General features: G+C 36.9%; 1 protein-coding gene across 3 annotated transcripts in view; it reads left to right on the plus strand.

Moving 5' to 3' along the window:
• LEPR (leptin receptor) overlaps positions 1-27,500 on the plus strand; it is a 1,381,011-nt gene that overhangs the window by 1,165,365 nt on the left and 188,146 nt on the right. For all 3 annotated transcript variants that reach the window (XM_044085570.1, XM_044085571.1, XM_044085569.1), the window contains exon 15: positions 4,119-4,301. In XM_044085570.1, the coding sequence (XP_043941505.1) occupies positions 4,119-4,301 (183 nt within the window). The remainder of the gene's footprint in view (positions 1-4,118; positions 4,302-27,500) is intronic.

Here is a 27,500-nt window from a genome sequence, read left to right on the forward strand (position 1 = left end):
CAATCAGAATTTGGGGTTGTGTGACTTGAGCCAATCAGGTGAAATGTTTGTAGCTGTTTGTGTAAGAAATGCAGGTGGGTAAGGGTCAAATAGAAGAGCTGCAGGAGCTGTAACCTGACTGAGTTGCAGCACCCACCTAAGTTGCATTGGTTCCTTTTATTGGTAGACACAGGGTATAGGCTAACATCTCCAGCAGTGAAGAATTACTCAGTGTGCCTTATGTATTATAGAAATGCAAAGTCCTAAAATATTGATTACCCAATTTTATTGGGCTGTAATTTTAATCACCAGCTAAACCTTGGGGTTATAGTAATAAACAATAATCTATCCCTACATTTTTGAAGATGTCTGAAACTGCAGTTCACAAATGTGTTAAGACAAATAAATGTATGCATACCACTGACTCTAAAAATAGAAATAAAAATACCTAGAAGATGCAAACACATTCTGTGTCCATTCCAGTAATATTACACATTGTATTTCAGAGAGAATGGTAGCTTTAACCCTAAGATTTATTTCAGCATTAAAACAGTTTACTACCCCCATAGTGGATGTTTTTATGTGGAATATGTTTTAGAAGCATTCTGCTGCCCCCAATATATTCAATAAATTGAAAAAGAGAAGTTCTTTAAGACAGTATCGTACAATACAATGCCTGTATTTACCAGGGCGCATCAAAGTGCAGTGATTTTTTTAGGTTCTACTATGAAAAGCCGACTTCCTGAAAATCAATGTTTCAAAAGAATGAAAAAAATGCCCAAAAGACATGAGGGCAAAAAATTTCTTTTTTCTTGTTTTTTTGCAGGGCACCAAGCCCACCTTACCCTCCCCTGAGCTTATATATAACAAGTCCATGGTTGCACCAACTCAAAGAAGGGAAAAATATCCCTAAAATATTTTTCATTGACAGTGTGCAATTAGAAATTGCTACATACATGACTTCCTAAGGAGAAAAGCATTCAGCCATATGCCATTCATCTTTTTGTCTATGGGCTGCTTACACTTGGGTAGTTTCTCCTTGATATTATGCAGGGAATCCAAATCTATTAACTATAATTATAATACAGTGTCATGTGTCTATACTCTCTAATTGGGATTGCTCAAAGTCTGCCCGGCGTGTTAGTGTAGGTTACCCACTGAAGATAAGTGGATGCCTGACCATTTTATACCAATGGCTGTTCAAAGTAGTTAACAAGCAAACAAAGAAATAGTCTGACAGGCATGTACTGTCCAGCAGTTTTGCCTTATCAGATAAGGCTTCATCATATTCAGTGCTACAGTCTGAACTCACTGCTGTAGTGCAAATTCATCTGGTGTCAGTTGCCTGCTTCAGCCAGCCATCATGGGGCAAAGTTGGTAATGTCACAGGCATTATTTAAAATTCAAACATTAGCATTCTATATCAGATGGGGGCAGAAAGAATGAAACTATAACAGATTGCTAATAGAGTGGCAACTAGTGGAACACAAGGCTGGGGAGGGGTTGTCATACCTCATGCCAAAATGCCTTCACTCCTGGTTAATATCATATTCAGAGGTTACATGTTTTAATTACTTGCCTTTTTCCCACTGAACTGAAGAGCTCCTTAGGTTAATCTCCTGACCCCAATGACATAAAGGTTGGTGAAGCAGACTGGGAGGCACTTGTTTCCTGAGTTGCAGAGAAAAATACTGTAGTTCATATAAAACAGTAAATCTGATCCCAGGTGCCAATCATCTGTGATTTGAGCATAGTGTTGTATATAAAAAGGGATGCATTAGGGATAGTTCATAAGATACAGACCAGACAGCATGGCTACTGAAGGGGTTGTAGGTATTTAATGGTTAAAGATAATGCATTCCCAAATCAGTTTAACTTGAATTAAATAAATCAAGATGATGGCCACCAAACTGTTGGGGAACTGATAAAGTCTACCATCCAGGGAAATTAGCAAAGGAGTGTGGATGAAACATGATGGATAAGTTATAAGTCATAGCTCAAAGGAAACAAACGTGGTTTTACAGTGAGTACGTCAACCTTTTGTTCAGAATACAAACGCATGATCCAGTAGCAGTAGTAATTTGAAGGTGAAGTAGTTTTCACACCTTATTTTGTTTTAGATTAACAAAGAAGATGGCTGTCTAATGGAAGGTGGGAGAATGTGCAGTAGCTATTTTTTCAGGGATGGGGAATTAAAGGACAGCGTTATGGACCCCCTTCCAGAAAAAAAGGCTGCTCTTTAAAAAAAAAAAAAGAAGAAGAAGTCCAAGACTCCTGGTGTCTCAATTTTACATAACAAGCATTCCATCATTTTCAACACCAGATCAGGTCCCTACTGGGCTGTCATGTTCCACACTTCCAGGGTCTTTGGGCCAGGTCTAGCTTAACCTTTTGCTGTCCTTTGTTTGAGAAATAAGTCTTCTGTCTTGTTCTTTCAGGCTGATTCCATACATACTGTCCACATAAAGGTGCATGTGACTAAGCATTTTATGTTTCCTGTAATCACTTCTCTGGTATTATTCCTATACCTGTAATATAATTATTGCAATATATTCGCTTTACTAAATAGCAATGACAAGGAATCATAATGGGCAGACAATCTGGTTCATTAAATTCTGCAATATAGTGTATTTGCAAAACTAAGAACAAGAACTGCATTTCTTTTTAGATATTTTCAGGCAGAAAATATTTATTGAGTGTTGGGAAACTATATGGAAATGCCAGTTGTGGTAAACTTATACTTTCTTGGGCAGCATACTTTTAATTTAATTCAACATATTAAATTAAACGACATTTGTATTATCTGCAGCAAGAAAGCTACAAAGATGATTGCAGCATTTTATTAATATTTACCATATCATTTTCTTCTTTTACTAAATGATATGCTAAAACTGAAATCAATGTCGAAATGTACAGATTAGCTTTTCTTCACCATTGCTGATTTATAAAATAATTACAACAGTATTTCATAAGAAGGGTCTGGCCTGTGAAAAAAAAGTACTTTCATTCTCAACAATTCCTTGGCAGTTGTCTCCTGAACTAAGTGGCTGAATTAAATAATTAAATGAGAGTGGTTAATCAATGGCAAAACCTAATTACCGCTGTATAAAATTTGATAAATATTTCTTTCTATTTAATTTGTAGGTTTATAAATTTTGCCCTGTACAGAAAGTGTTTTGGTGAAATATAGGACAAATTTCAGGAGGCTAACTGAGTGTCAGGTAGTTGGCGAATTTGTGCGCACGTGCGCGCGTGTGTATGTTTCTGTGTGTGTGTGTGTGTGTGTGTGTGTGTGTGTGTGTGTGTGTGTGTGTGTGTGTGTGTGTGTGTGTGTGTGTCTCTGTCTACAACTGAGGAAGTGTATGTGCATATGTTGGTATGTGTGTGGCTGTGAATGAATGAACAATTAATTTGTCTCAATTCATATATGTGTGTGGGGTGGGTGTGTGAGTTGTGAGGATTATTGGTGTGGTGCAAGGAAGGAAGTGTGATCTTGGAGTTGATTGCTTCTGTGGGAAGAAAACTCATGCATAATGCTTGCTTGTTTGTGCATGTGGTCTATCTGGGTGTGTGAGTGTTGAATATTATGAGTTCAGAATGTGCGCACGCGTGCGTGCATGCGTGTGTGTGTGTGTGTGTGTGTGTGTGTGTGTGTGTGTGTGTGTGTGTGTGTGTGTGTGTGTGTACGTACCTGAGTGCCTATACAGATAGTTTTGATTTTTGTGTGATTCAATGAGAAAACTCTGCAAAGTATATGCTTTTGTTATGTTTTTCAATGAACTGGCCATTGATTACTTATTCACAAATGAAGTATATACCCAACTAAGCAGAACTGAACTAAAAAGTTGTGAGTCACTCTAAAATAAACAAATGTGCATGTTTTGAAATAACACATTTGCAAAATATCAACCTCAAGGAAGTGACATTGCAAAAGGTTGTTGACATTACTTTGTAATGAATTCTTGTAACATATTCCTGATTTTAATTGCAACTCTCTCATTGGAAAATAGGTATTATTACTTAAAAGTATAATTCTTCAACATTTTATAAAATTAATATGACAGCCCAATGTCAAGCATAGCATGGTAAATTTGATTGAACAACACTGATATAAATTTGTTTTTTTTTTCTTTAAACAGTGTATGCAGCTCAGTCTCTTGAGGCATATCTGATGAACAACACTTGTGTTTTTCTTTCTTGGACTATATTCTCAAATGAAAATCAACCAACATGCTTTATTATTGAGTGGAAGATCCCTGAAGAAGATGACCAAGTTATGTGGACAAGAGTTCCCTCAAATCTCAGCAGGTTTTATATATTTGGTGAGTATAAACATTTTAAATTAGAATATTAGTAAACTGTGAAATCAACTTTCAATATTTCAATATTTGTTTCAGGTGAGACTGCCGTGAGGATTAATAGTCAAATTCTTTTTTTTTTCCTTCTTTTTTTTTTGTTTTTTTTTTTGCTGTTTGATCGTGTTTTTCTGCACTCTGCTAGTTTCAGTGGTATGGCATGATGAAACCTTGGCTATCACTCAGGTGACCCAAGCTGGACTAGCCTCTGAGGTGGTTCATAGATCCCACTGAGGGGAAGAGCGTGCCTATACCAGGAAGGGTGGAGCAGCAGAGTAAGGTGCCTACTGCCGAAATCCTTCTGCAGCCTGAGAGCAGGCAAAAAGAGGAGGGTACTGGCGATGCCAGTGGTGATGTGGATATTTTTTTTTTGCTTTTAGATTTCTTCAAAAAGAGGCTCCTGTCATATTCTATCATATTTACAACCTTGTGGACATTTTCCATGGTTTTTTCTTTCTTTTTTTTTTTTTGAATATTTTATGCAATGTTGGTTATAAGTAGGTTAATATTTTGATACTTCTTGCTCCTGTTATTGTTAATCTTTGAGGAAATTGTGTTCAATCCTATGAATATCTTTGGGCTTTCAATCAGGGGCAAAAAGTTGTTTCATATACTTTTGTTGCCAGAAGTCATTGATGGCCACATGTGAGAAATTAATATATATGGCAATTTTTAACATTTTTTCATGGAATGTAAATGGGGAAGTTGATGAACAGAAATGGACAGGGTTTTTACTTACATACATGCCTACAGAAAACAGCTCTTACAGAAGCTGAACATTCTTCTATGCAATGATGTCTTTACTCATAGGGGTTCTAATGCTCTTCTCCAGCATAACAGGAAATATGTGTAATCACACTCTTAAAAGCAAACATCCCATTCCAGCTATATGAAGCACTCAGTAATTAACAGTGCAGATATGTAAAGGGAAGACTAGCTTGCTGAGACATCACATTAATAAATGTATATTTACCACCTCATCCAGATATTTGGCATGTCTGGTTAGAGAATAGGTTTCATTGTAGATTGGAATTTGGCTGGAGACTGAAACCTGGTTATATCCTCAATAGTGGTGTCTACTGGCACTTTGAAATCATTTATTCTTCCTGCAGGTAAATATCATAATATTTTTGGCATGGCAGATATACGTCAGCTATTAATGAGATGCAATGAGTATACTTTTTATTCCCTTATTTTAAAATCATGTGTTGATAAATTTATTATTACTCATGAGTTATCTCCTTTATCTCCCTTTATCAGGACCGTACCAATTATAATTTCTTATCATGGTTCTTTAAGATCAAATTTACAGATTGAGAAAATAGAAACGAGGAGGCACAGGGAATTGAACTTGTTGCTTTGTAAAGAGGAGGCTTGGCTTTTAAGAGCATGTTGATAACTGTATTTAAGAAGAAAGAAGTAATCTTAGTATCTGATAGGGAAGCAATCTTTTGAAACATTTTAAAGGAAAACTTTGCTAAGTCTTCAATAACATACTTGGGAAGAAAAATGTCCAGTCTATTTGCCAAGCTGATATGACTCTGGGCAGAACTAATGACAATCCAAAAGCAGTAGGACAAATATATCCCAGGGATCCTAGAAAGGTATGCGGACATTGGGCACCGGATAGACAGGATTCTTTCCTATAAGCTGTTGAAAGCCTGCAGACCCCTTAAGCAGAAAGATTTTGATCAATCTTCAGCTAAAAACAAACATTTAGCTGTACTTCTATGTAAGCAAGTTGTTGATAGGCATGTTCTCCAAATAAGGCACTCACATACAAAGAAGCTTAGTATCTTCCCTAAAACATTATGGAGGCTTTTTCTGAATATTATTCACTACTGCATTCAGAAGAGAGAATGAATTATCCTTCTCTGTAGACTATTGTGTACTATTGACCCTTTCTTCCTCTTATCTTCAGATTATGCAGAATCACTAATTTGCCCATTTATCCCTCAGGAGATTTCATGCATAACAGCTTGAATAGTGCCAAGAAAAACTACAGACAATGATGGTATACCAACAGAAATCTTCAAGTTGGGGTTGCTGAATACATTTAAGCATTTACAAGGGTTTGTAGCTATGTGCTTTTGGGGGGGGTCCCCTCCCCCTTCTTTGAAAAAAGCAATCATATAAAGCAGGGTGAGATCTGTCGGGCCCATCTTCTTAAAGACTTATTTCCATTTTAAACCATGATTATAAGATTTTAATGGCAATACTAGAAAATAGGTTAAAGAGATTTTTTTTCCTCAAATATTTTTTTTTATTTTCAAATAAAATACCATTTACATAATATTTTTAAATATAATTTTAAACAATTTTTATTTCCATCAATGCAGTTGTCTTCAGTAAGGTGTAGAATTCTTCCAAGGTCGGGGGTGTATTTGAATTCCACCTTCTGGTTAAGCATTTCCTAGATATAGCAAGTATTGTCCACAACAAATGCATATTTGTCTTATTTTGGTAGGGGCCTTCATTTACATTTATTATAATCAATACTTTAGTTAAGGTTAAGGATTCATTAAATAAAGCTTGTAAAAAATGATTGATTCCATTCCAATATGATTTAATTTTATTACATTCATAAAAAATATGAATCCAGTCTGCTTTATTTGACTTTTCACACCTCCAGCAAAAACCATTTGTAGTAGTACTGATCTTTTTAATTTTAAATCTGGTGTTAAAAATGTTCTATGTAAGTATTTCCAGTTAAATATTTTCCAGTACTGAGTGTTAGAGGTGTAATTAACTGATAGTAAGATGTTAGTTTTAATTTCTTCTGTTAACTGCAATGACTGACCTTTTGTTAAGAACTGCCAGTATGACGGTTTGGGAATTGTTTTACGTTATTAACTCTTTATATAGATTTGAAATGGATTTTTTCTTTTCACAACTATTATATATAAATTCATACATAAAAGTTATTAGATTCGGAATATCTTTAAATGAGGAATTATTAATTAATCTGCATAAATCTTGAGTGTACATTAGAATGCTTTGTAAGGTGAACCAGTCCTGTGTTGGACTATTGTAAGCAGTTTTTATCATATGTATATCTAAAACATTTAATTTATTTACACATTGGAACCAGCATAAGAATCCATTTTGTTCCCAGGAGGTTATTGTGTCCCTATATATTTTGTTAGGAAAGGTCTTAGTGATGGTAAAAGGGGTTAAAAGGTCAAACCAAAATTTTAGATCTATGTTTGCATTGATAAGTTTCCTAAAGGAATTGATGCAATGATTAATCAGCGTTGTTTTAGAAGGTTTTGTTATATTATATTGTATACTTATGCATAGTATGTACCAGGGTTTGTTTGATTTGTCTACTATTAAAAAAAAATGTAACAGATTAAATTCATTTGTTAATATAGCCATTGCTAATTCTTTCCAGTTGGCAAAATAATTTGGGTTTATCCAGTATATTGTAGTTTTAAGCACAGATGCTTTTATATATGTTTCTATTTCTGGTAAGTTCAATCCTCCTTGTTTCCAGGGTCTAATGTGATGAGTTAGAGCTACTCTATTCCTTTTGGGATACCATAAAAATTTTATTAAACATGAGTTTATTTCTTTAAGAACGCATCTTTAAGGAATTAACTGTATTGCTAATGCTACATATAGTATTTTTGGCAATAAGACCATTTTTATTAATTGCAATCTGTCTTCAAAAGTTAATATAATTTTGTTCCACTTTTCTATATATATTTTTGTTGTTTCAATAATGTTTTTATAATTTATTAATATTGTTTCATTTATATTTTTGCATAACACTATTCCTAAATAATTTAGCATAATTTATTGTTTACCTATGATGGATTTATCAGTAACCTGTAGTTCTTTTTTCTTATTTAAAAATAGAAATTTTGATTTTGATCTAATAAAGTGTAGACCTGAAATCTTAGGAAATTTCTCCACTACTTCTTCTAGCTCTCCTAATGACTCCCTGGAATGTGATAGGGTTAATAAAATATCATCAGCAAAAAGCATTATTTTAGATATGTACTGGTCATAGACTTCTATTCCTTTTATTCTTGGATTATTGTGTATTATTTCTGCAAGTATTTCTATAGCCAAAGCAAATAAAATAGGAAAAAGGTGGCATCCTTGTTTAGTACCTTTCTTTATATGGATAGATTCTGAGGTGAAAGGACCTAATTTAATGTAGGCTAAGATATTAATATATACGTTTTTTAGTAATAAGATGAAGGGAGGAGGAAATTTAAATAATGCTAAAGTTTTAAATAGATATTCCCAGTTGAGGGAATCAAAGGCTTTTTCTATGTGTAAACTGATTACAAGTGTTTCCTATCTTCTTTATTGACATAATCTATACGAGTAAGTATCCTTTTAATATTATCATGTGTGTGTGCCTGTTATACAAAAATCCAGTTTGATCATTTTAATTGTCTTTGAAAGTCAGATTTTCATTCTGTTAGCTAGGATTGACATGAATATTTTGTAATCATTATTCATTAATGATATAGGACTGTATGAGGTGCAAAGGTCTAAAGGTTTATTATCTTTTAGAATTCGTGTTATGAGAGAATATTTCCTTGAGGGTGGTATTTTTGCTTCTGACTGGACTTCTAGCAAAGTTTTATAAAAAAGGGAGATTACTGTTGAAGGGAAGAGTTTGTAAATTTCCGTAATTATACAATCTATCCCTGGAGCTGTGTTAGATTTACTTTCTTTTATCTTGTCAACAATTTCTTTGTAGGATACAGGTTTTTGTAGGTCTAGTTTTAAGTTTTCGCGATTTTTTTTATATTGATAAGGTTTGTATCTAAGTTTATTTGGTTGGTATCTAAATCTTCTTTTTTGAAGTGTTCCATATAATGGAACCGAAATGCTTCAATGATGTCCCCTATATCTAATATTTTTTCCCTTTATTTTCATGATATATACTACTAATGTTATTTGCTTTAGATTGTATTTTAATTCTTGTATATAAGTTATGTAGATAGGTTTATAGGTTCATAGGTAGATACTAGGCTATTTGCCCTAGGGCATTTATAAGTCTAGCTAGAGTGTATTTGGCTTCTGTCTCCATATTAGATTAGCCTACTGTGCCTCTGTAAAGTAGGTCACAGAAGGTACCCTTTTAAGATTAGTTTACTGTGCCTCTGTCTAGCAGGGACACAGGAGAAATCCTAGGGGCGAATTTGCAATTTCCAATCCACGCGTCCAAATTTCACTTGAAGAGGGTCAGCGAGGGGCTATGTCTAACATGGATTGGGATTCTATTCCAGAGTGAGGGGAGCCTCTGGGAAATTAATCTGTCCCTCCAGCATGTCCTATTTATTTTTGTGCTGAGGTTTAGGTCCCTGGAGCGTGTAGCTCTAAGGGACTTGGATTTTTTGAGGTGGAGCATGTCCATTAATTCTGGGTTTGACATGGCTTTGTACATCAGGCATAGATCGCCTCTGAGTAGGCGGTAAGCTGAGTAGAGCTGGAGTTTCTTTAGTCAAGCTGCATAGGACATCTGTTTGTAGCCCATGATCCTCTTGGTGAGTACTTTTGGGGTCTCTCCAGTTGCTGCAGGTGTCGGGTAAGGTACATCCCAAAAGGGGCATTGTATTCAATTATGGGCCTGATGAGTGACGAGTAGAGGGGCACAATGACCTCTCTTGATCTAGATGCGAACCCTTTTGTGATAAGGTGGGCTATATAGAAGGTCTTTCTAATCACTTTGGCAACCTGATTATCAAAGGAGAGATTACTATCTACGTTGGTCCCCAAATCTGTAATTACTTCTTCCGTACTTAATGGATTACCACCTATGTGGTAATTTGTGGGCACCTTGTTTTTCCCAAAGGGGATGACTATGCACTTTTTAGCATTTAGCTTGAGGCCGTGGCTCTGGCACCAAGCATCCGTCTCTGTGAGACCCTTTTGGAGGATGCTTGTGTCAGCTGGAGATTCGATTATGGCCTCCAGTTTGCAGTCATCTGCGAACTTTGTCAGCCATAATCCCCCCGTGTTAGCCTGAACCTCAGAGAAGTATATACCGAACAAGAGAGGTCCCAGAACTGAGCCCTGTGGGATGCCACTTGTAACTGGTTTGGATTCGGACATGGCACCTGTGATTCTGATCATGTGGGTTCTATCACTGAGCCAGTTTGCAACCCATATTGTGATATAGGGGTTGATATTTAAGCTGGTATGCTTATTTATGATGCCCGAGTGGGGTATTGTGTCGAAGGCTTTTGCGAGGTCTGGGTAGGCTGTGTGGACTACCTTGCCCTCATCTATGGCTTTGGTAACTGCTTCAAAGAAATCAACTAGGTTTAAGAGGCAAGATCTGCCCTTAACAAAGCCGAATTGGGTATAGTCCAGTGTCTGGAGGCTCCCAATGTCTTTGTTTATGAGTTCCATGATAATACACTCCATAGCTTTACAGACCAGACTAGTCAGGCTTATGGGGCGATAGTTTCCGGGGTCTGTTGTAGCACCACCTTTGTGGAGTGTGACCACTGTAGCTGTACGCCATTCTTTGGGTACATATCCTGTAGTAAGGCTAAGTTTGAACAGTGACTTAATGTGAGGGTTCAGTTCTTCTTGGAGCTCATGTAAGACACAGCCTGGGACACCGTCTGGTCCCATAGATGCTGTGTTTTTTGCTTTGGAGAGGGCAGCTTTCACCTGTGCATCTCTGATGTCAGGGAGGTTACATTCAGTTGGGATAGGCGTTTGCTCCTTTGGGGGGGGAAGGAGGAGGAGAAGTTTGCACTGAATCTGTCTGCCAGGATGTTGGCTATGTCTGTAGGTTCGGTATATTTTGTACCGTTATGCAACAATTCAGAGCATATCTGGGAGTTTCTACCCATGTTTCTGACATAACTAAAGAAGGCCTTGTGATTATCTTTAGTGTCTAGGGCAATTTTTCTTTCGAAACTGGCCTTTGATGATTTTATGAGTGATCGAAGTTTCTTGCTAATACTGATCAGAGATGCCTTCCCTTTCTGGGATTTTGCTCTATCATGTAGTAGCTTCCTCCTTCTGTTGTATAGCTTATGTATGGCCAGGGTCCACCAGACCGGTCTCCTGTTTCTGGAGGAGTGAGTCTTGGTTTTATATGGGATAGCACGATCCATGCATTCCTGCAGGTGCTCATAGAATGCATTTGTAAAGGATTCAGCGGATTGGGCTGTATTATCCTCTGGCCCAGAGGCTTTGAAGGATTCCACCTCAGTCTTGAGAAGTGCAAAGTTGGCTTTTGAGAAATTCTTTACAGTGATTTCCTTGGCTGGGGGTGGGGATGGGATATAGATGTCCAGGGAAATTTGTTTATGGTCTGATCTTACCAATGAGGGGTTTACCTCTGGTGTGGAACATAGAGTCCCCATGTTGGTGATGACTAGGTCCAACATGTTGTTCCCTCTTGTGGGAGTGGTGACCAGTTGTTCCATTGTGTTAGAGTTTATAAATTCAAGGAACTGTTGGGTGAGGGTGTTTGGGCTTGAGTAGTTTTTCCAGTCAATGTTTGGGTAGTTGAAGTCACCCAATAACATAGTGTTTGGAGAGACCTTCATATTCTCCAGTGTTCTCAGGAATGCCAAGTGGGGTTTCTGTAATAGGGAGGGTGTTCTGTAGCAGGCTACAAACTAAGAGGCAGTTTTGCCCACTGTTAGTTGCACATGGATGGTTTCCAATGCTTTGTGCAGTGCCACTAACCTGGAGGTGTAGGTATCTTTGATGAATATAGATACTCCCCCTCCTTTTGTGCTTTGGTCTGAGTTTTGGGGCCGAAACGCATGGTATGAGTTATAACCTGGTAGTGCTGGGGTGCTCTCAGGAGCCTTGAACCAGGTTTCTGTTACTGCACAAACATCGATTTTCTCCATACTGAGGAGAGTCTCGAGTGCGTGCATCTTGAGGTTTAGACTTCTGGCATTGAGTAGCATTACCTTTAGTTTTTTTTTATCTTTGGGTTGTCTATGGAGGTGGGTTTGTCCTTTGAGCCTTGCCTAAAAAAGGCACTATGGGGGTGGCAGGAGCCTTGTCCAGTATACGAAAGCCTAAGGGTGACAGGTGCAAGCCGTCCCTAGCGAAGCAACGTGGCTTGTCGAGCATGTCATCCCAGGCTGACAGACACTGGATCCCCTTTGAATGACACCAGTACTTTAGCCAATTGTTGAAACTGATCACTTTGTCTTTATACTGTGGCATCATTCTTGGTGAGTGAAAGATGCTACTCAAGGTCAGGGACATACCAGCCTGGGCTACATGGTCAGAGAGCTCTTCTATGTCTCTTTTCATGTAGTCCAGGGAGGTACATCTCAGGTCATTCACACCAGCATGGACAATGACAGAGTCATACTTGTACTTGCTTTGGAGTGACCTGAGTGCTTGCATTATGTGGCGGATCCTGACACCCGACAGGCAGCTTACAGTGACCTTCTCCTTGTTCAGTCTGGTGAGTGGGACTTCAGTGTGCCGGACAATAGAGTCCCCTATAACATGTGTATTTGGTGTGTTGTTTGGCCTTATGGGCTGTGGCTGTGAGGCACACTGATTTTGTGAGATATGTGATTTGTGGGTATTGTTGAGGGGTGGCTGTTTCTTGGATATCTGCTTAGGAGGTCTTTGCTGTTTAGGCAAATTTTTATTTAGAGCCTCCAAGTATGTTTTTGTGTGTTTATGTGTTGGGTATGCAGATGCAATAGGTCTGTGTGAGACTGGATTTGTGGTGTGGGTGGTTACCTTTTCCTCCTGACTGACTGTGCCAGTCTTGGGTTGAGAGAGCTCTGCCTCCAGATGTAACTGCATCTCTCACATGTATTAGAGTTTGTTGGAAGGAGGAGAGGGTTGTCTGTGTACATAAGGCAATTGTAACATTGCCTCAAAATTCCCAGATTCACCAGCTGGACTGGAGAGTAACCTTGAAACTGACCCTTGGACATACCATATTAGTATAGGGAACTGTTTTTTTTTTTTTACTGATCAGATTAGGGAAGGGAACTGATTTTTCACTTGATCAGGAAGGACGAATCAGGAGTCTAATACTTATGAGAAGTCAAGGAGGGTGTAGTGCTTTAGTTAGTTAGTGTTTCCTTATAAGAGCTGAGCAAGTGCAGGGCTTTAAAAAGAGAATAGAGTGATTACATTGAGAGTTTGAACAGTTCTAAGGGAAAAAGTGAAGAGCAGACTTTGTGGAGCCTGGAATAGTTTAAACCTGTTTAGGCGACACTGCCTGACGCTGCTCAGTGCGCAAAACCGTGCAAAAAGAGAGTTGTAGGGTTTTAAGAGAGAGAGATCAAGGAGTTTAGAATTGACCCAAAATGGCCAATAAAACTATAGCTTCTAGGTAGTAACCACTCCTCCAGGGACAGGCAGGCTGTTCAGTGTTAACCTGGTGTACACAGAGACTTCCCTTTAGCCCAAGCAAGCACTGGCCTTCTAGAAACTTCCAAACAGTTCAGAACAGCAAATCTGTAACTGAACTTTCTTAACTTTCAGAAAGTGGGAAAAAAGCAAGATTTTTTTTTTTTTTTTTTTTTCTTTTTAAAATGAAGGAAAGGTTACAGACCCTGTACTAGAACCCATGACCATCTATACTCTAGCCCCACACATACACGTAAAAGCAATGACAGGTCTCGGACCCAGGATAGTGTGCACCATAATCACAGTACTAATCCACTAAGCCATGACAGCATTTTTTTTTATATCTGGGGGAGGTGGCTAATGAGTTTATTTTTAATTTTTCCAAGGCTAGACAAGTTTTGTGTGTTAGAATTTCATTATATTTTTGATTTCATTCCTCTATTTCTTTTTTGACTTCTGGACAATTCTGATTTTTTTTTTTAGATTTTGCTGTCAAGATTCTAATTTGCAAGTCTAATGATTCAGATTCCAACTCTCTGACTTGGGTTTTGTACCAGCTAAGGGTTTTACCAAATAAATATGCTTTTAATGAGTCCCAAACCATGACTCTACTGATTTCTGTTGTATTATTAATTTCAAGAAATAATTGTAGTTCTGATAACATCCAGGGTCTGAATTCTTTAATTTTCATGATATATGATGGAATTCTAGTTGAGAGGATTAAAGGTTTAAACTCTATTTGGAGCTTCATTATCAGAGAGTCATGATCTGAGAAGGGACATGGAACTATGGAGAAGTTGAGGATTTTTGTTTGTAAATCTTGAACTACGAATAATTTGTCTATTCTGGTTTGTGTTCCAAATCTATGGTCTTTATGGGAAAATAATAAGGATTTATCATCTTTTACTTTAAAAGTGTCTATTAAATTAAATGAATCAATCCATCTTTTTATGTATTTTGAAATAGTTGCTATGCAAAAAGACTTCTTGGTGGTTTCAAAAGCTTCTAAGGTACAATTAAAGTCTCCTCCCAATATAAGATTTCCTTTATAATTGCTGGAAATATAATCTAGGTGTTTTTTAACCATTCCTGCTCCAATTCCTGGGAACCAATATAGATTACCTAAGGTCCATATTCTGTTATTAAATTTAATTATAACAAATGCTAGTAGACATTCTTTGTCTTCATATTTATAAATAACTTTTGGAGTGATTATGTTTTTCTTCCAGAGAATTGATACTCCTTTTGTCTTTGTTCTATAGGAGGATTGACCTAAGACTGTATAGTCCTTAGGGTTCCAAATAAAGCTATCATTAGTCTTAAAATGTGTTTCCTGGAGAAATACTGCTTGTGTCTTATTTAGATTTAAATATTTTAGTAAGTTTGATCTTTTATTTGTATTATTTAAGCCATTAGTATTTAATGATAAGAATGTTAAATCCATTTCAAGTTATTGTTGGAAGAAACTTTTTGCTTCTTTTTTTATTTAGATTATAGTAGTTATACCATATTCCCTGATAACATTGAATGTTATTTTTGTGTGTGTAAACTTGGGAGTGTAATTTAATGTTCTTTCTTCTTTAAATACAAGTAGGGTAAAATTCTGGTCAGGCTTTAAAAAAGTACTTCTATAAAACATTAATTCTAAAGTATCAAATGTAAGTAAATATGAATTTCCCATTAAACATGGAATGAAAGTCATTCCTAATCCAATAGATAAAGATAAATCTATTGGATTATTCACTCATACCATTAACCAACAATATCAACTGAGCTCCATATGTTAAATTATTATATAGAGAATTTTCTTAAAAGAGATATGAAATTCTATATTATTCTATTATTTTTTATAGTATTTTATTTATCAGGATGGAATGTTAGTAGTGTAAACAATTATTAAGTTGACTTACAAAATATCCAGTATTTAGTTACCCTTGAGAGAACCCAAATATGTCAGATATGTCATTTTGGATAAATTAAATGCAACAGAGGACAATACACTAAATAAGCCAACAACAAATAGATTATTACTAAAATAATTTGACTAAAAGGACTCTACAGGAGACAATGAGCGCTTACCAATGAAATATGAATTTACTGTAGGTGTACTGTCTTCCTTTACTTTCCCAATCTTCAGTTCACCAACTTCAACTTACAGTTATGAAAAGACATGGCTTATCAGTGGTATCCTGACTCTGAGTAGAGGCATCCTACATTCTAGTATGCAGTGCTTTAACTATTTATAGATTTACAAAGCAGAGTCTAAGAATGAACTATGATCCCCCTGACAATTCCCATCCTGCATAGGGCACCTCCTGCTTTCAGAATGGGTAATCACATCAGGTCTAGAATGAATGTGAAGGTACGTATATGGTAATCAAGACTTACCTTAGGTAAGTATTAATCAAATAGTATTTACAGCATCTTAGAGAGTTCTCGGGGCAGTTAGAATACTCGTAAGCCTCTCCTCCCTTGACCAAAAACAGAGATTTCCCTTCCCTTTCTTTCCCTTAATCAGTACTAATAAAAGAAATTCAGCAAACATAGGTAAACAGAAATAACATTCAGTAGTCCGTCTTGTACATGACTCACAATCCATTAAACAAGTCAATGACTAACATCATTTTAGTAAACATTATAAAGACAAATTAGAAATAATTTCCTAGCTCTTTATATTTTCTGATAAAGCAAAAAGTTAACAATAAGCTATTTTAACTAAAAGTATAAAGCATTTCAATTTTTCCTTGCATGTATACATTTCTACTTATATTGTAGTGTCAATAGCTGTCTTTGATATCTGTACAATACTTCACTTCTTCAAATCATTCTTTTTTCAATTCAAGTTTTGTTTTGTCAAAACGGCAACAACATTTCAAGGGCACAATTAACTGATGACTGATGTTTCAAATAAATAACTTGTCAGTTGCCAATTGAGTTTGTTTAGAATGTATGGTTAGTGCAAATATAGTATGTTGCAAAAATAATATGTATTTTTTTGTGTGCTCTAGAGACTGTCATATGCAAGTGACATATATATAATGTAGCATATATAGAGCAGATAGCTTATGGATTCACGTTGTTAAAGTAAGTTATGCTTATTAATCAGGCAGTTTCATTTAAATTCACAAGTAATTTGGGGACATTTCAGTTGAGTTTCCAGGAATGTGTAGTCCAATGTGAGTAACTGAGTCCACTTTTCCTCATAAACATATGTCACAATTCATTAAAATAGCAGAGCCTAACATCTGTCTAATAATCATTATAAAGACAAAGAATATTAATTTCCTAGCTCTTCAAACTTTCTGATATCGCAAGATGTTGACAGTAAGCTATTTTAACTGGAAGACATAAACATTTCAATACTTCCTTGTGAATATATATATTTTTACTTTTGCTGTAGTGTCAAGAACTGTCTTTGAAATCTATGCATTACTTCACTTCTTTCAATTAATTCATTTTACAGTTCAGATTATATTTTGTCAAAATGTCAATACCATTTCAAGGGCACATTTAATATTTAAACTGATATTTTAAATGAATAGCTATCAGTTACCAAGCGAGTTTGTACAGAATGTGAAATAACTGCAAAGATAACATGTTGCAAAAAGTAATATGTATCTTTTCATATGCTCTAGAGACTGATAACTTCAAGTAACATATAAAATGAAACTTTTACCGTGCAGACAGCTTGTGAAATCAGCATGTTAAACTGAGTAATACTTTTTAATCAAGCAGGTACATTTAAGTGCACATGTAGTTTGAGAACATTTCAATTGTGTTTTCAGGAATATGTAATCCTATGAGGATAAATCATAAAATATTTACAATTATACAACGACCCCCCATTAATATTCAAAAATGTGCACACTGATTGGTCAGCGTGCACGTTGTAAATCTGAGTTATAGTAATGGAAAAAGGTCAGGTTGCCTGGACTTTTTCCATTACTATAACTCTTTTTTTACAGCAACGGAGAACGCAAGGTCTCCATTGCTTCATACTGTCTCACTATGTTAAATGAGTTTAACATAGCGAGACAGCTTTAAAAAAAGCAACGGAGATTCTCCGTTGCTTTTTTTTAAAGCTGTCTCACTGTGTTAAACTCCTTTAACATAGTGAGACAGTTTGTACAAAGCAACGGAGATCTTGCTTTCTCCGTTGCGTTTTTCAAAACTATCTCACTATGTTAAATGGGTTTAACATAGCGAGACAGCTTTAAAGAAAGCAACAGAGATTCTCCATTGCTTTTTTTAAAGCTGTCTTGCTATGTTAAACCCATTTACCATAGAGAAACAGTTTGTAAAAAGCAACGGAGATCTTGCTTTCTCCATTGCTTTTGCCCATAGCTCTGATGTACTGCGTGGGCATATGCATGCATAGTACACCAGAACTGCCGCAGAATACCAGACAGCTATGGAAGGGCAGCAAGGAGGCATTATACAATGCCATTATTTAAGAAAAGTAATTATTTTTTTTCTTAAATAATGTCATTGTATAATAGCAATAACCTACTTCTGGGTGTGGGTAATGCTGGATTTACCCACGGTTGGCTTTGTTTGGCCACTCGGGCTTCACCCTCGTGACCAAACCACACCAACCGTAACATGCTATCCAAATGTGTCCCACAAGTTTTATGTTTTAGGCATTTATATAGGGGTGATTGTTGGTTATGACATGATTTACTGACTGCCTTTGTCCATCACAGATGTGGGTTTTAGACTATGGGTGAATTTTCAATTTTCCATCCAACGTCCAGGTTACACGTAACTAGGGCTAGGGAAGGGCTTTGTTTCACATGGATGGGGAGCCTGTTTCAGAGAATACATATCTGTCTGTCTAACATGTCTTAGTTATGTTGCAAGCAAAATTTAGATCTTTCGATCTAGCAGTTGTGATGCTGTTTGTTTTACAGATATGCAAAAGGTTCATCAGAGCAGGATCCAGTGATGCCTTGCACGCCAGGCATAGATCACCTATCAGTAATCTGTAGCAGACCAAGTATAGAGATAGGCTTTGAACTGATCTGCATAGTTCATTGTGTTTATGCCTTATATTCTTTTTGTAAGGAGACTTGGTGGACATTCCTTTTGCTGCATGTAACTAGTCAGGTACATAGCAAAAGGGGCATTATACTCAATGATGGACTGATGACGGTTGATATAGTGGTACAGTGACTTTTCTGGACCTAGATGCAATGCACTTACTTACAAGTTGAGCAACATAGAAGGATTGCTTTACTACCTTGGATACATGTTGGCCAAAAGCCAGGTTACAGTCTACATGTGTTCCCAGATTCCTGACTAGTGGGTCATCTCTTAGGGTTGTTTCATTGATGATATAGTTTCCTGGGGAGGCTGACTTCCCAAAAGGTACTATAATACATTTCTTTGCATTGAGTTTTAAGCCATGGCATTGTCACCAGTCATTTTGTCTGTGTTAGACCCTCTTGTAAAATGTTAGCGCCTTGGGGGGATTATATGACTCCTCCCAGTTTACAGTCATCTGCAAACTTGGCCAACCAGGAGCCTTTAAAATTAGCCTTCACTTCTGAGAAGTAGATGTCAAAGAGGAACAGGCCCAGCACAGAGCCTTGAGTGACTCCACTGGTGACTGGCCTCTTTGTGGAGGTGGTCTCACCAATACAAACTTCCTGGGTTCTAACTTTGAGCCAGCTGACTATCCAATATGTTCTATAGGGGGTTATGTCTTATTCTGTAAGTTTGTTAACAATGCCAGAGTGGGGTATTGTATCAAATGCCTTAGCCAGGTTATGGTTGGCAGTATGCACTGCTTTAGCCTCATCCATTGCCTTGGTGACCTACTCAAAGACGTCCACCAGGTTTAGTAGGTATGACCTACCTTTGCAAAGCCAAACTGGATGGATCCAGTGTCTGAAGGTCTCCTATGTCTTTGTTGATCATTTCCAGGATAATTCTTTCCATGGCTTTGCATATGTGATTTACTTGCAAGGGGTTTTACATTTGTCGCAAGAAAACTTGCTAACATAGGTAATACATTAATGGACTTGAAATTATATGTGCGAAAACATAATTTAACCTAATGTTTCAACAAGTGGATGAGGCTTTGAGTATATTACATGTTTCTAGCACATACAATCCCCTCTTTCATCCAGCCATTCACCTCTATGAGAAGATGTGTGAACTGGACTTCAGGAGAGAACTGAATTTAATGCTTAAGGTTCCAAATTTCAGCAAATGTATGAAGGAAGAGATGAACAGTGTACACAAACTCATGAGTAATTCAGAAATTTGTATTATGAAGCCAGGAAAGGGGAAGTTGCTGTGCTAATGGATGAGAGAGATTATTCCAACAGGATGAAACAACTGTTTACCGATGAGACTGTGACACTTCAATTAATGAATTAAATGGGGCATGCAGACAAATATGGGCTATCATTCAAGATCTATTTATAGATTATCAATTCTCATTAGATGAATGCAACTATTTGAATGTGGCAAAAAACTTAATTCTATCTATCTTTTGGGTGTCCAAAAGTCATAAAAACATCAGACAACCCCCAATAAGGCCCATATAGATGCCTGGGTATCAATTACATATCCTAGTGCAAACTTTCTTGATGAAAAATTAAAATCCCTAAGTATGGATTTAAAATCCCTCATTATGGATGAGGGACATGTCTGTTAGGACTCATGGGAGTTTCTTCAAAAGATGAATACCATACCATTCAAGGAGTCATATACATGTATTGCAATAGACGTAAAGGACCTGTACACAGTCATCCCACATGAATTGGGGATGGAGTGGTTTGTTGAGTTTTTGCACCAAAAAGAGATGCAGCAAGATTAGATTAATCTTTATGAGAATTTATTGGAGATGGTATTAAAAATAATTACTTGTTCTTTGAGAAAAAGTTGTACCTACAAAGTAAGGGTGCTGCTATGGGCTCATCATGTGTGTGTGTGTGTGGGGGGGTCTGTTCACAAACATCATTATGATCCAATAAGAGAAGAAATATTTGTTTCCTTCAGAATGTTTTTCCCAGTGTAGATTCTACACCTGATTTATGGATGGTATGTTTATCCTCTGGGACACAGAGAGGGATGACATCCCAACATGTATTGAGTATATTAATGCAATTACAGAGCTTTTACATTTCACACATGAATATAACAATGACCAGATTGCCTATCTTGATGTCCTCTTGATGAAAGACACAACAAACCAGATGTTTGTATCTGAAATTTATAGAAAGCACACTTATTCCAACAGTTTCATTCACTTTGCAAGCTCTGACCCATTAATTCAAAAGAGAGCTGTAGTGGAGGGACAATTTGCTCAGGCCACAAGAATGGTGGCAGTTGATGAAACATTTTGGGACAAATGTCAGAGGTTGAAGGACATGTTTAGGGTACAAGGGTACCCAAATGACTTCATTGACAACTTAATGTAAGAAGTCATGAATAAGTGCGAACAAAAGATATTCAATCCAATTTTGGAAAAGAAGATGGCTATCTGTCAAAATAAAGGGAATTGCAGTAAGAGGATTGAGACTACAACTACTCAGGTTATAACCACATCCCAAAATCAGAGTACCTTCAAGTGTGCCTTTATTGCCACTTTTACAACTGATAGTATGGCGATAAAGGACATTTTGGTAATGAATTGGCCCATCTTAAGGAGCGAGCAGGGGATAATCAAAAATGTTGGCTGGCATCCACACGTGGTATATAAAAGGGGGGAGAACTGAAAGGGAATGTTCGAAATCAGAAATTATTAGCACCAACAACCCTGGAATGTTCAAGTGTGGGAATTGCCCTCAGTGTCAAGAAGAATTGCTTTATTTACACTCATGAAATCACAATTAGCGGGCATTTTGAAGGCAGCACAAAACAAGTGGTATACTTTGTTTAGCATTTACATGCCTTTACATTGGTAAAACAGAGAAAAGACTCAGGGAGAGAGTCTATGAACATATTTATGATATTAAAAAGCAGAAAAATACAACTGCACTGTTTAAACATGCACAGCAAAACCCTACCCACTGTTTTAAATTCATCATAATTGAACAGATTGCAGTGAATGAAAGAGAGGGACCTTGAACTTTAACCCTTGAAAAGCATGAACTTTATTGGCAACTTTATTTGAATTCTGATCTTCTGCCAGGTTTAAATGAAAATGGATCAATAGCTTGTTTATTAATACTAAGGGCTCAACAGAGATAATAAATGTTTTAAGTTAGTTTTACTAAACAGCAACATTCAATGTTAAGTCTGAATTTATGATTATAAAAACTAGTTTTTGTGGGCTAGTGCTGGGTTGGGTATCAGAAGCCGAGCTGCCTGGCCCAGATGAGAGTTGAACCTTTTGCCTTTTTGCTTGTGGGGTGGATGTCTTCACTACTGAGCTAACCTCACAAGTGTATTTTATTTGTGTTTTATTTATGTATTGTAAACTGCTATGATCTACAAGTGTTTCATGAATTGGGTAGAGCTTGTTGAGAGGCTTGGAAAATCACATGGTTATTTATTGGTCTAAAATAATTTTTAAGCATGAGTATAACCTGATTATTTCTCTGATGACGTATTTTATGTAAAAAGATGAAAGCACTCGTTTTGTGTATAAATAAAATGATTTGATTTTAAATCTACCAGCAGTGATTTTAAGAGGATTTAAGGGATTTTTCCCTTTATGTAGAATTCTGGTGCCCGTATTTCCATCTTAGAGTGAGCTGTTTGTTCTAAGTTTGTTTTTGTTGTTTTGAATCATGAGTAGATCATCATCTTGTTTAGCCAACCTAGAAGTATACTTGGCAGTGATGTATATCGAGACACCTCAACCTTTAGTCCCTGATGTGCAGATGCTGGTCTAAAAGTATGAAAGACACCAAAGCCTTTCCCTGCTGGGGTACGTTCTGGAGGATTAAACCATGTCTCAGTAACTGCACAGATGATTTGTTAACTTCTCTAGGGTGAGGAGGGCTTGGAGAGAGTTTAGCTTTTTATTTAGGTTCCTAGCATTAAGCAGTAACACTTTGAGGTTCAGTTAAGTTGATTTTACTATGTTGGTAGGTTTGTCAATTTAGCTTTGCATAAAAAAGGCACTATGGGGAAAGAAAAATTTTAGCCGGTATTTGAAAGACTAGAGGGGAGAGGTGCAGGCCTTCCCTGGCAAAGCAATATGGTTTATTAACCATGTCTTACCATGTCTTCCCACTCAGGCAATATGCTGGTCAATTCTAAGTGCATAATAGCCTGAGATACATAGTTAGAGAGATTTCTAATTTCTCTGTTCATATATCTAAGGAGGTATGTCTCAGATCATTTACACCTTCATAGACTATGATGGAATCATACTGGTACTTGAGGTGCAGTGACTTGAGTACATGCGTAATTTGGCAGATCCTAGCTCCATATAGGCAACTAACCATTATCTTCTGCTTGTTCAGCCTGGTTATATGGGCATCAGTATATCTTACAATGTAGTCACCTATAACTAGAGTCCTGGGAAGTGTTTTTGCTTGCCCTATGGGCTTTGTATTTTGGGCTCCACTGATTGAGGCTGTATGCATGTTGTTAGGTGTTGCTTATGTTGAGTGCTTTTGGGGTTGTTGAGGATAATCTTTGCTGATGGGTGTTCTAGGGTGTATTTTTTGTTTAGGAAGATTGCATTTAAGTGCCTTAACATATATTGGTCTATCTCTGTGTGTACTTAGTGCTATGTGTGGGGAGTGTTGTGTGCATGATTTTGACAGTCTTATGCTTTTATGACAGTTTAGCCACCATTGACATTGTGTATTTATACCTCTCGCATACTGTATCCATTTGTTTAAGGATTAAGTGGTTGTCAGTAAACATGAGACAGTTGTGACATTTTCACATGATACCCATATCCATCAGGGTTGCTGCAGAGAAATTAGGAAATTGCATGTCCCACATTGTCCTGTCCCCTAATTGGTGAGCTACAAGGGTGTGGCATATAGGAGTTAACAGAGGGCTATTAATGGTGTTTTTTTACAAGTGGGTTAGAGGCAGAGTACGCTATAAAATATTAAATTTAACAGTATTGCTACAATATGTGCAACTAGCTGCTATAAGCTTGTCAGTGTACAAGCTATTTGCTCTATATTTACTTCTTTGCAGGGTACCACTTTATGCTTTATGTGCAGTTCTAAAGAAAAATGTGCTTCTAGATGGTTGGGAGGGTGGCCTAATGGTTAAGGTGTTTGCCTTACAAACACAAGGTAGAGGGTTTGAATCTCACAGGGGATAATTGGCTAGGCTTAAAATGGCTCACAAGGGCAGTTAGCTTAGTACTAACCTATAAACCTATCTGTACAGGATACTGGCAAATGCGCCAAAGTTATACCAGCAATGGAAATACAGAAAACTGGCTACTGAGCCCTCTGGCCAATGAAACAACTACACATAGAACCCTTTTGTGTTCTTCCCAGCCTGGGTAATTTATGTGTCTGTCTGGCATATAGAACAAAAATACCAGGCCAATCAGATTTCTCAAAAGAGAAAACAAAATGGAACAGGTAAAATAGAAAGAAGCTCCATTAGTTTAAGCAACTCACAGACAAAAAAATGAGATTACTTTCCTTACCAGCAAAGAGTCAACATCAGTGAGTTTAGTTTTATTCAATCCTTGAGTCTATGGGACTCATACTATGGGATTTCATGTGGATACTACTAGACCATGTACAGTTCCCTACTAAGTTGATAAACACACTCAAAGAACTTTATGTAGGTTCCTCAGTTAGGCTTAAATTAGATGTGTCCCTTTCTGATCTTATTCCTATAAGTAGAGGGACAAGGCAGGACTGTTCACTCTATCTCCTACTTTTTGCCATGTAACTTGAGCCGTTGGAGACATGCATGAGAGAAATACCCAATTTGGGATACATATTTGGCGAAATATTTCACAAGCTGTTCATATATTCCGACAACTTAATAATCTATTTGCAAACCCAGAGGTTGAATTATCATTTTTGTTGCAAGAGCTTGATTTATTTGATCTCTCTCAGGTTATAAAATCAATGGTGACAAAACAAAGATTGTTAAAATTAATTATATTTCTCCCCCACAAAGTTTGCTAAATTTTCCATTTATGGCTGCTGATGGTCAAACTCCATACTTGGGACTAAAACCATAACTTAACAAACACTATTTTGATTAAACAAGATGAATGGCCAAGATGGATCAAATGACTATTAGATTCTAAGAGTCCTGATTCAAGTACTAGAGTCACAATAGTTAGTCAGTACAAAATTCTGCTCTTTCAAGGATGAGTCATACAGAGAAGTTTGGAGTCTATACAGACAGACTTGTCAGGCCTAATCTAGATACTAAGATAAGCAACTAGATTTCAAAACTTCAGATTTTTTGGCTGGTAGTGCCATTTCGGATATTTTTATGTCCTCCATGATGTTGCACAGAATGCACCTGGCAGTGTCTAACAATTGTTGGTGGTGTTCCTCCAGTGCAACTAGCAACTAAATGCACCTCTTCTGTAACTGTCCTAAGTTAGCTGACTTCAAACATATTCTTCAAAATGAAGCACCACACTGCAGAACAAACCAAACCGCACACCAGAAGTTCCAGGCCAGATTAATTCACTCAGTTTAGTACACAGACTGATTTATTAAAATAAAAAAATAACTGCTGCAGTAAAAGTTAACAGCAAAACTTCAAACTCTTATACCATTAAGAGCAAGTAACACTTCTCTGGTACCTCGGCTTTCAGAAAAGCCTTTTCAGAGTACATCTGCTAGTAAGCATACATTTAAATACATGCATTTAATCAATTATATAATCATCCAATTAAGAATTCACTAAAAATAAGTCAACTAAAAAGTAGTCAGTACAAAATTCTGCTCTTTCAAGGATGAGCCTTACAGACAAGTTTGGAGTCTATATAGACAGACTTGTTGGGCCTAAGCTAGATACTAAGGTAGACACAATTCATCCACACCACACACTCCAGAGACGTCAACCTCACTACCACAATCAACAGAACATGCTGGAGGGACAGGTTCATAACCCAGAGACTGCCCATGCTCTGGAATAGACTTCCCATACATGTCAAGCAGAACACCTCACTGGCCCTCTTCAAGAGAAATCTTGATGAGTGAATGGGAAATAGAAAGTTCACCCCGGGGATCACTCCAGTGGCTCTGCTCGACAGAGGCATTAGGAACTAATGTTGGGTGGCATGATGCCAGGGGAATCCTATTGGCTAAGCTTGTAAAGGCTCTAGGGCCATTAGCCTAGTACACACCTATGAACCTATGAACCTATGAAAAAGGTTAACTTTTAATATTCTTTTTAACCTTCTTACATAAAATGCTTCCAAGAGAATTCCATATTCAAACCTCTTGGAAACATATCATATTTTAAAATAAATATTGCTTCCTTCCTTCTTAAATGTTCCTTAATTTTTTCATCAGTACTAAACCTAGTATTTGTTTGTTCCAAAACAGTTGCCTGTAACCCCTGTGGTTCTCCATTATGGTGTTCCTTAAAGCGCATAGCTACAGGACTCTGAAATCTTAGCTTCTTGATCTCCCTTATGTGCTCTTTTTAATCTTTCAGCAAAACTTCTCTTGCTCTCTCCAATATAAAATAATCCACAAGGACATTTTAAACTATATATAATCTTTTCACTATTGCAAGGGAAGCTGCTTCATCTGTCAAATTTTTTTCCATTAATGCTTTTAAAACTATCAACTATGTGTTTGCATGCTGTGCAATTGTCACATGGAAAAGTTTCATATCTCACTACATTATTTTCTATATTTTTTTGGCCTCTCAAAATTTCCATGTACTAACATGCCCTTATTCTTCAAAATATATGTATTCTTATATGGTCTAATCAGGTGTCACCTCCAAGGCTGCCTTTTTATTGGAAGATGTGTCTGCACTGCATTTTCTATACCCTCTCCCAGCTCCAGGTTATTAAATCTCTTGCTCCATGCAGATAAAAAATGTATTGTTAAAAAGTGGAAGATTGTTCACCCTCCTCCCTCTGAAGATTTAATCTCCTTGATGAATGATCTCTCAGCTTTGGATCTGCTGACCGTGGATTCTGGACTAAGAAAGTAGGAATCTGCAAAGTGGTTCCTTTGGCTGTACTTTACTGCAGATCATTATGATGAACTCAGAGATGCATAGTAAATTATTATCTTAATTTGCATTCCCTTTTGCATTGATCTTTACTCTGGTTATTGCTTGGCTAATATTCATTACCTTGGTTTGTGGAATTTTTACTTTTAACTGCTTCAATAAATTTTGGTTATGAAAAAAAATCTATCCATCTAATTAGCCTGTACTTATTCCTTTCTAGAGAAGATAAATTCCCTGGGTTTTGGATTCTTCCATCTCCAGATATCTACCTTCCCCCTGTCATTTCCCACTTTTTATTAACTTCTCTTGCCTTGACATTTTTTCCCTACTACCAAATTTGCAATTCATTCTCTGATTCACTACTTGATTAAAATCTCAAAAAAATGTTTTGCTCGCATTATGACAAGACATCTTGACATTTTTCATAAAAGTCCTTAAAAAGGGCCAAAGTAGTAACATTTGGATCATATAACATTCATATATTCCATTACTGCCCCTCTAACTCTAATTCTGTAATTACTCACCAATCTTCTTTACATTCTTTGAGCTCCCTTATTTTCATCACCAAAAATCCTGTCATCATAAGCACTACTTCTGTTTTACCTCACCCTCCCACTGTGCTGCATCCTGTGCCTACCCATTCTCTCTTTATGTCTTTGATACGTCCCCATTTTAGTATTCTGCCCCAGTAATCCTATTTGCTCCCTTTGTAATGCATATTGCATAGCCGCATTA

The sequence above is a fragment of the Protopterus annectens genome, chromosome 10.part0 (assembly GCF_019279795.1).
Source record: "Protopterus annectens isolate FY-2018-M chromosome 10.part0, PAN1.0, whole genome shotgun sequence".
Taxonomy (NCBI): domain Eukaryota; kingdom Metazoa; phylum Chordata; order Ceratodontiformes; family Protopteridae; genus Protopterus; species Protopterus annectens.